Below are 10560 nucleotides of genomic sequence, written 5' to 3' on the forward strand. Positions count from 1 at the left end.
GAGTTAAATATTTGCCCACCCTCTCTAGCTTTAAAGCTAAAGGTCAATTTGAGTTTAATAACATTCCATTCAGCTAGAAGTTTCCAGGGAGGTATTGGACTGGGGCCATGGCTACACCATGGGGGTAAATCAACCTAACTCATGAATTACATAGCTTAGGTTGACTTACTGCAGTGTCTATACCACGCTAGGTGGACAGGAGACATTCTCCCATTGACTTACCTTATTCTCATTGTTCATTCCAGTGGAGTACCAGAGTCACTGGAAGAGCCTCTTCCCTAGACCCGCTAAATTGACCCCCAGTGCATTAATTGCCGCAGACATGCCCTGGGACTCAAAAGCTGGATTCTGTTCCCAACTGTTGCTGTGTAACCCTGCGGGCAAGTCACTTCACTGCTCTGTAAAACGGGTGAGAACTTTCCTACCTCTGCACAGTGTTCTGAGACCTTCAGATGGAAGCTGTTAGAGTCAAGCCAGCTCATGTCAAATGCAGCACACTTGACTCTAAAAATTGGCTTTTTAAAACTTCTCAGCCTCACCCTTTCCCTTAACTAAGACAATGCTTTGGGACATCTGTGAAGACTTTGTTTGTAGATTTTAACTGTATACTACGCTACCTTCTCATGCAAGACTTTAGTATGCAACAGTAGGCTGCAGGACTGAAGTATGATTGGAGCGCCGCATGTTAACACACAGATGCTTCTGTTCTCTTCCCACAGTTTGATTCTCTCTACAGTTAACACTAGCATACTTGAATGAATATCACTTCTTTTGAACTGTTACATACAATGCAACACTCAAAGTGACCAATGTGCTTTGTAGCTTTTGTTAGGGCAATCTGGAGGTGAGTTGAGGAAAAAAAGGAGTTTGACTTTTCTTTGCCTTAAGAAGCCAATGTCCTGTTTGTTTGTTCCCTACTAATGAGGAAAGAGGCGTATTTCAATGATCAGACTAAATTCCATATATTATTCAAATCTTTCTGTGGAGAATGTTTGTTTGGGAACATGAATTCGCTGCTTCTGCTCAGTTTTTATTCCCACCTGTCACTAAACAGCAAAGCAGAGCTACACCGTAGTAGACTCCTCATCCTTGAACAATCACTCCTGCAGCACACCACCACCAGCCAAAAACATTTTGTGAAGTTCATATGACTAAGATTTTAGCCTAGGCCTGCATCTGCCTCCCTCTTCAGCAACAGAAACTACCAAACACACATTGCCCTACTGCTCTGCTCTCCACTAGCTTCCTATGGCGTGCAAGACTTTGGACCTAGCTAAAATTACCTGAGGAATCCTATCTGATCATGACTATCCACAAGCAGCTCTGTTTTGATGGACCCACAGACCTGTCAACCACATGAGGGAGATGTTACAGAGCTTTCAACAGCTGCCTTAGACGAAACTCAGCCCCTGGAAACATTAGAGCACCCACACAAAGCTTCTTTCAGTTGTTTAACTTTCCATCAATTAAAAATCCGCGAGGAGGAAATGTTAAAGTGCTGCTTCGCCACTACACTGAGCACAGTATTAAAAAAACTAACCAGACTGCAGCCTAAAGTTCTCATTTTTTATAGGACTTGCTACTCTAACTTGGTAACAAATGGTGCCATCTCTTCTGATTTCAGGACTTTTTACAGGCCAAGACACAAACTATTTTCTGTAAAGAGCGAATACATATACTTTTTTTTTTTTTTAGTTTTAGAACATTGCTGACTTACCTCCAATAATACTGTACAGTACACACACAAAACTGGATTGGTCTAATCAGTAACTGATGCACATTATCCCACTTTCTGCCAAAGCTGATTTTTAAATGAGAAAACTAATTAAGGAAGGCTGCAACAATACATGTGAACATGACAAAATAAGCAGTGTGAGAAAGCCATGGCTCAACTTTACACAAACCAGTATCACACTGAATTTGTATTTTATTATGCACCTCATCTTTTTCATATCTACCCTTAGAGCTTCAACTGTTAGAACAAAAAAACATTCAAGCTGTGATTCTCAGGCCCAGTAGGAGGAAGCAGTGATATTTTCCATCACTAAGTTTTAATATGTGGTATAAAACATGATGGTGGAATGTTTAAACTTGTCTGCTTTTTTATAAACAGCAGGAAATCAAAATATAAGCAGTGTAACTGTAAACTTTCTATTGGTGCGTTTGGGGCTTTATGAAAAGTAAAACACTCTGCCTAAACTCCTTTTTTAACCCCGTGCCTTCTCCATATCTATCCAAGATCTTTTCTGTTACCTTCAAAAAACACTTGATGCTCTTTGCGCTGTAAATTTTAAATTGTCCATAAATGTTATTTTTGGTAAGCTGCCTGAGAACCACAGCTTAAAGTTATTCGATGTCTTCAGGTCTCACAGGATGAGGTAATGGTATAATTGATTTCTTCTCTGAATCTCTGGAAAGCGCTTTCCTCATATCTGTTGACAAACACAAATGTTACTACTACAAGACAGACAACATTAAACAAGCCCATGTTAAAGTGAATGTTCTTGTAGATAATAATAAAAAAGCTCATCTTTTATGAGAAAAATTCCAGTACTATAAGACTGCTACAAATAAAATGCAATTAGATGCAAAAATATTAGCTTTAATGCAATATTAAAGTCAAAATAGCAAACACTTGATGTAAGGTCGCTCCAAGAATGTGAGCTGCCACCTCCTATGTACTTTATGGTATACTTTAATAAAATCATTACCTATAGTTACACGTAACAAAGCAGGAACAAAAACAACGTGAAAAGCAGCCAAGTAAATCTTCAAGGAGCAAACAAAGAGAAAATTCAAACAGCGAGTGCTTGATATCTTAAGTAGAGTGATGCATCAATGTCGTTTTTTTTGTTTTGTTTTTTAATAGAGAAGAAAATCCAGGGCTCTACTGCCTGAGGAACCAACGAGCATCACCAGCAGAATACGTCATTAACAGATGCATTCACACAGGAACGTTCCAAAGCATGCGTTTATCATTGCCTGACTTTAAACATTCACAATTTTAAGATCAGGGTGTCTCAGAAAAGCAAGGCTTCAGAGGGTTACCAGCATCTGCTATCCAGAGGCCAAACAAAACATGAATGGCTGGCTTAGCCCCCCACCAATAGAACTAGTAAAAAGCCCTGCCCTCTCCATTCCCAGCTGGAAAGGAGCTGGTTCCCAGGTTCAGGGATTTCATATCAGCCCCTGGATACTGGGTGTTTGAAAGTTGGGAGTCTCAGGTGCTCTCTTGTCCCAACTTCTTTTGGGTCCTCTTCCGCGTGAACTGCTATTCCTTACATCTGTTGCTGAGTACAGCTTTTGCCAGCAGCAGCAGAGTGAAATAAACATGAGTTCTGGTCAGCTTCAGCAGCTGCCCATAGGGTTCTGAATAGTAACAGTAAAAAGGACAAGGAACATGTCAATGTCACTCTTCAGCTGCTTGGAAAAGCTATAAGTGGCACTAGCAGTGCTCAGGCAGCATGTGTCTATAGTCTCAGGAAGACAGCACTGTATCCATTTACATTTGGAAGGTTATCTACACCACAAGCTCATGTTCTGCAGAAATTGAAGACTAAGGACTCATCCAGGGAAAGTGTTCTACTTGTCATTGATGATTAAGTGGATGACTTTTTCAACCCCTGCAGAAATACTCAACCAATTTTGCTGCTGTTTATAAAATAAATTCACTTTTGGGATGAGGCAAAGTGTTAATAATTTCAGCCCAAGATGAATTTGCTAGATAAAGTTCTGTGCATATGAAAAGAGAGATTAGAACAGTAACCGCATTTTAACCATCGTTATAAAAGGCATTTCTTGTACTTGTATAATGGCAAAATAACTTGTTTAAACTACCGAAACGATCTATCAGAATAAAGGAGTGAGTATCAATTAATAAGGACATTCAAAACAAAAGTATCCTGTTGATACAATAAATACCACAAAGTATAACTTGCTGAAAAATCAAATTGTATAACAAGTGTAATTTCAAGTCAGGTTTGTTTTTTAAAGAACTATCCAAAGGTATATATTTGTGCACTTAATAAGAAACTGAGTTTTCTTTATTCTTTTGAAAATAAAGCTAACAACACTGGAGCTTTCCACGTATGTGGTGATTTGCTCTTACAGAACCAAGTACTTACCATAAGCATCTTCGTCAGGCTCCCCATTGCTAGCTGAGTAGTACTCTAGTACTGTCCTGTAGACACTGTAGCCCAGCTGCTTGTACATATTTACTGCAACCTGATTCGACACTCTTACAAAGAGATCCACAAAAAATCCACCCTTTCTTTGTAAAGGGAAAAAAAACAAATGAGGAAGAGCAAAAGAATACATTTCATAACATAATGAACCTACTGCCGATAATTAGAGAGAAGAGAAACAAATTCTTCCAAAGATTCTGCACAGAATACACCCTATTCAATGATGATAAAAGGTGCATTATTTATTTGTATTACAGGCAGAGGTATTTTTCTGGGGTACAACTGAGGAGTCTAGCCACATGAACAATCTCAGGCTTTCATACAATCTCTGCAGAATGGAGTTGTGTACAAGTGACCAAAGAAACATTGGGTGAGTTATCTGATATATTTTGCACTCCAGAAGGAGAGAGGGAGCAGATTTTTTTACCCATCCATTTAAAGAACTACATTAATAACTTTCCCCGCTAACCTCATCTCTCAAACAAGAAAGGGGAGAGCCCTGTACACTAGAAATGAGCCTCAGTCACACATCTTATTATTTTCTGTATTTCTATTGCTGACCGCAGCTCTGGAAAAAAAATGTGGCTTTACCTTTCCCCTTGTATTATGTACATTTATCCTACCTTAGACAGTGCTTATTTGATCTATTGCTAAGATGTGTCCTCATCATTTTGTAGAGATTATCTGCTCATAAAAAAAGTCTCCAGTGTTGTAAAATCACATCAGCTGGGAACAATCTCATTCCCAATACACAAAAAAAAAAAAAAAAAAACCTGTGAGCACTAAACTCAGCAGCCTCATAGATTTAATCTCTCTCTACTTCTCTCATACAGTCAGCTCTTTGAGGCAGGGGCAGTTCCCACCCTGTTTGCACACTGTACACAGTGTTGTGGGCACTACAGGAAAAGGAGTTGACTCTTTGTGAAGGGAATCCTCTCTCTGCCCAAGACAAGCAATTTTTACAGGGTGCGCCTGCTGGACCCGGAGTTTCTTCCCTCTCATCCCCACAAACTGGCTTTCACAACAGCTAAGAAACATCTTAAAATTTGCCAGCTATCATTTAAACCTTGCTCTCTGTAACCACTGGGAATTATAATCAGAACATCACATGTTCAGTGGGCAAGCAAGGTCAGTTTTCTGGGACACAAGTTAATTAGAATTTGTACCTGGTGCTCACCTTTCTGAAATTTCCTCCAGTAGCTCCATCAACTTAGCAGCCAAACCCAGCCGGCGGAACTCGGGCGCAACAGAGAGAGCAGTGACATGCCCGTGCCACTCCTCCCTGGCCACGGACCCTTCAGCTTTACCCATTACTGCAAATGGAAGGAGCACTTAACAAGCTAGCATGCTAGAATTAATGTACGCCATCCCCAGAGGGACATCCCCACAAAGGAAACCCACAGATGTATTTGAAACAGCTTTCCAAGTCAAAATGTTTTAGTGATTCTGTAAAGGCTGCAGTAGTGGTGTTTCAGAATGATGGAATGAAACAGTTAATTATATTTAACTGCACAAGCCTCATTTAGAAGGTACAGGGTACAGTCAACATAAAAAAAATCCCATTTCCATTGGAAAATTGCATACTTCTGAGTGTTACTAGTAACCCTAATCGCCGAGGCCCTGATCCTGCACATTGACTGTGGGCAGAGCTCCTCACAAGATCAGGTCTTTACTTAATGTGATTGACAGCACTTTGTGCCTGACCAGCTTCGCTTTTTGAAGGGTCATTTGGGCTTCCTGTCTCATGCAGTACCATAATGACATCACTCACTCACTGCTAGGTAAGGAACTGAATGTATGTATACAGGAAAATGGAGGGGAAGAAGAGGCAGGCCTGAGCATGTTAGGTAGTCCTGCTTTCAGACCCTCCCACAACCCTCTTATAAATAAAGCAGGGGAGCAGAAAATTTGTTTTAAGGAACGAACAAAAAAAAACCCTTTCTATTAGGAGGGAGCTCTGAGAAAGCTGAATGTGCTGAAATTAGTTAATTAAAAAAAATAAATCCAGTTGACTGTGTCCTGTTAAAGGCAAGAGTGTGAACAAAAGGATAACATTTCCCCTCACATGTGAGCAGAAGAATGGTAGGCCAAGGCCCAGTGACAAAGGCCCTGATATTGCAAAGACTTACACAAATGTGACATTAAGCACGTGTCTTGCTAGAACTCAACATCTGTCCTGCTTCACCGCCACACAAGGATCACCACCACAAAACACGAGTGCATAATTTATGTAATGCCCTTCAACATCTGTGAGGTGGCATTAGCAGTAAATGCTCCAGTTTGGTGTGAATATTAAAAAACAGGAAGTGAACTGAAATCTGATTTATAGCCCCGAAGTATTAAAATGCAATAGAATCTTAAATGGTTAAAAATTATAAGCTTTGTCACATCAAGTGTACAATGCTCCACTTACTGTAACCCATTAGCTCTCCACCTGGTGCTTCTGCAACAATAAAATACTCTGGCCAATGAGCCAGATACTGTAGGTAAAAGGGTATCCCATACTACAGAGTTCTTGTTAAGAAGTATACAGCTAATTGACAATACTACTTTCTTCAGTACACAATGCTGGACTGAATATGGCTTGCCACAGAATAGCACTGAAACGACATGCACTGAACAGCATGTGCTGTCTGTTGAGAGTCTTAGCTCCACCATTTATACCTTCCTTTTATCAGTATACTGGATGGCCAGCTTTCTACTCAGATAAAGCAGATTCTTATGTCTGGGTTTCCCCCCAGGATTTTAAGAGATGAGTAGAGAGAAGCCAGCAAATAGGCTACGTGAGAGCAACATAAAACAAAATGGTTTTAAATACAGTATTATGTTAGAAGGAATTAAAGGTTAGAGTGGCTTGCAGGGAAATGTAATGCCCTGAGGAACCTGTACAAATTATTGTAAGTTAATTTACCCAATTTTGATAAACTTAGTAAAGACTATATTATGGTTTTGGGTACACTAGATGCGTGTAGTAATAAGAACTACAATAATGGGAAGAAACAAAGCTGCTATCAACATTGTATGTACAGTACAATGAAAAGCTTAATAAGGATACAGTCTCTGTAAGTGGATCCAAATTACTGTAAAAAATAAAAACAGATTAAACTTTAAAATGATTTACAAAGTATATTTCTAGTTGGATATTAATCAGGTTACTTCCAAACAACACACTTCCAAGAGACAACACAATCCCCCCGGCCCCACAAAAAAAGACAATTGATCACTGGTGATGATGTTCAATACTGAATGAGTTCATGTAAGTGTGAAAGCAACAACTTTAAGCTATGTTTACGCTGCTGTCAGACGTGTGATTTCAGGCTCATGTAAGCATAGCCACACTGGCTTTAATCTGGCAGCACAGGCTATACAAACCTGCCCAGAAACTTGGGTATGTATTGGCGTTCCTAGCCCACACCGGAGTCCTAACTGCCATGCCGTCCCTGCTCTACCTAGATTAATGTTAGCAGTGGTATGCCCATGAGCTGTAATCACACATGCAACTACAGTGTAGACATGGCTGTAGAGGGAGCATCCAGTTCGAACGCCAAATATTCAAAATTCACCATCTGATGGTACCACAATGTCTTGGGACCCTGATCCTGCATCCTGATCCAAACTGCAGACGTTTATACCTGTACAGAGTTGCCTTGAGTTGAATGAGACTCTTGTTCAAGTGGCCCATTGTGCTCGCATGGGGATCCAATATCAGGATTGTGGCCTTAAACTTTATTTTTGTTATCTGAACTAAAAAGGAATTGTTGAAGGGGATGGGGACTCATTAATTTCCACCATATTAATAGTTTTCTTACTGTATCATTTCCTCTTTTCTTGTTATTGTTATTTTCCCCATAGCCCTTAGTAGCTGGTTAGGGGACAGCTATAGTGCCAGTTTTCAAACTAAATCTTGGCATGTGATTGCCATCCTCTGTGGACTGTCCCTTCTTTTAAGGACAAAAGCAAGGAATACGCTATTTGTTCTAACAGCGTCTTCAAGCATTACTTCTAGAACCAGCTCATAAAGGGATATTTTAGTGGCTCATTCTCTGTTCTGCATCAATACTTCTCATTAGCCTTAGCTGTAAGCCCTTTTGAAAACAGGAGATATGGAAGATTATACTTTGGAAAGATTTAGAGATACTGTAGGGAATTTTATATGAAAGTGCCAGAGATGCATTCTGTGTCATTTTAGTTCCTAATTCTAACTTTTTTGCTCTTATTGTGCACTCTGAACTAGTAAATGTCAGTGACAAGGATCAAAAATGTTGGACTTTCTTCCCTCTTTACCCTCATAATAGGCAGACAAGTTAACATCTAACCCCAGGAAGTTGTCCCACCACACTACAGGAATTTCCTTACTGGATCACACCTGAGGTCCATCTAACCTGGTTCTCCATTGCTGACAAAGGTCAGTATCAAATGCTCAAGATAAGAAACCCTCTAGTGAAAAATTATGGGATAACCTGTCCATACATAAAGTTCCTTCCTAGCTCCCATCAGTTCATGTTCAGGTTATGCCCAAAGCATAAGGGTTCATACCCTGTCTAGAAAAATGTTTAAAAGATGTTTATGTCATTGTCAATGTTTCCATTATCAATCTCTCTAATCAATGTCAACATCTAACCTTTTTTCAAATGCTATTATCCAACTGGCCTCAATACTTGTAGTTCAGGATGCCACAGGTAAATTACGGATTGCCTAAAATGTATTTCCTTTTAAATTTGTTTTTCACTTTCTCTGAATGTCCGCCTGCACTTTACTGTCAGCAAAGGTAAGATTTACCATCTCTATACCATTTATTGGTTTTATATTATTATTCTGTGATGCCCCCTTTTATTTATTTTTTCTCTAAACGGAAGAATTCCATTCTCTCCTTGTATGAAAGTCTCTCCGCACCTATAATCTTTTTTTGTTATCTCTTCCCAGTCCTGTTTTATTTCTGCTACAACCTATCAGTGCTGGGCACCCCATCTCACATGCCAATCAGTCCAACGCTGATCAGTGAGCACCCAGGACCTGGTCCTAGGGCACTGCTAAGAAAGCAGATCAGAGCCTGAATCCCAGCGTGACTCGGGGCCAAGCCCTGTCATTTTGCAGTGTGGACGCAGTTCAAGCCGCGGACCCGAGTCGGCAGCTCTGTGGACAGGCCTGGCTGCGAGACCCAGCGCCGACAACTGCAACCCAGGTGTACCACGCCGCGCGGGCACTCAGCCGGGGCCAGACCCAGCGAGCCCGGGTTCGAGATGCCGTGGAGACAAACCCCGACAGCGGCCGGGAAACCCACCCGGGGCTGCCCCCAGCAGCCCAGGGCGGCGGGGGCTCGGCAGGGGGCACGGGGAGGCCGCGGGCTCGGAACCGCCAGCGCGCTGCCCGGGTGAGGGGGAGCCGGGCCTGCGGCGGGTCAGCGAGCGCTCGGCCCGGGGAAGCAGCGCGCTGAGGGGTCCCGCAGGGCAGGGACCGAACCCCCCCGCGCGGGACTAGGCCGCTCCCGCCGGGAGCGGGGCAGGGGCGGGAGCCGCTCACATGTTGTTGAAACGGAAGAGGTCGTCGCAGGTGAAGGCCCGGAGGGAGGTCATGGTTCCGCCAGGCGCCGACCCGGAACTGCTGCCTCTGACCCCACCCGGCTGGGATCACTTCCGTCCTGGCGGGGTTGCTAAGCAACGCCGTGAGAAGGCGGCCTTGCAGGCGAGCCCCTGACAAGCCTGCGCCCCATTGGCCGAGACAGACCCCTCCCCCCCATTTCAGAGCCTGGTGCCGCGGGCGGGTTGGGCTCCCGGCTCTCCAAGGAGCGGGTGGCGCTGGCCAGAGCCCTGGACAGGGCGGGGCCGCTGCCTGGAGCTTTGCACAGGCGGGCACCGTGCCCCGCTGCGAGCCAGCCCGGGAGCTCGCGCGGGCAGCCCTTGTACGGCGCCAGGAGGCCCGGCCCCGCCCCCCCCCTGGAGTCGGGAGAGGGCTGAAAAGCAGGGCGGGAGCGGAGTAGCTCGAGGCTGGGTGAGGACAATTAAACCGCTCACAGCGAGAGCAGAGAAAGGAGCGCCAGGGCGTAGATAACACCGTACTGGCTGCTTTCATTGAATGGTTTATTGACTGCGATTGCCCAGAACTTGTTTCTGAGTTCAGGGGTTATGTCTGCAGGAATTATTTCCAAACTTGGCCTTAACTCGTGCCCTGTGCAAGGTTTTCTGTATCACTCAGATCCACCAAGGAATTATAGCCCAAAAGGCAGAGGTCCCCAACACGGTGCCCACGAGCCTCATGGCGCCCGTGGGGGCATCTTAATTCACCTGCATCCTGGCCCCCAGGAGAGCACCCGCTGAAATGCTGCCGAATTTCGGCGGTGATGCCTCTCAGTGACGCCGCTTTCCGTTGACAAGTGACA

At 43.3% G+C, this 10560-nt stretch overlaps 1 protein-coding gene across 1 annotated transcript; it reads right to left on the reverse strand.

The window, feature by feature from the left end:
- Window positions 1–1888: 1888 nt before the first annotated feature.
- On the reverse strand, window positions 1889–9818 carry NAA20 (N-alpha-acetyltransferase 20, NatB catalytic subunit). The gene is made up of 6 exons (XM_050951310.1): window positions 9705–9818; window positions 7240–7264; window positions 6598–6688; window positions 5362–5497; window positions 4125–4270; window positions 1889–2432 (listed from the first exon to the last, which is right to left on the reverse strand). The coding sequence occupies exons 1-6, from the start codon at window positions 9755–9757 to the stop codon at window positions 2347–2349; spliced, it is 537 nt and encodes a 178-aa protein (XP_050807267.1). The 5' UTR covers window positions 9758–9818; the 3' UTR covers window positions 1889–2346.
- Between the last annotated feature and the right edge of the window lie 742 nt (window positions 9819–10560).

The sequence above is a fragment of the Gopherus flavomarginatus genome, chromosome 4, assembly GCF_025201925.1.
Source record: "Gopherus flavomarginatus isolate rGopFla2 chromosome 4, rGopFla2.mat.asm, whole genome shotgun sequence".
Classification (NCBI taxonomy): Eukaryota; Metazoa; Chordata; order Testudines; family Testudinidae; genus Gopherus; species Gopherus flavomarginatus.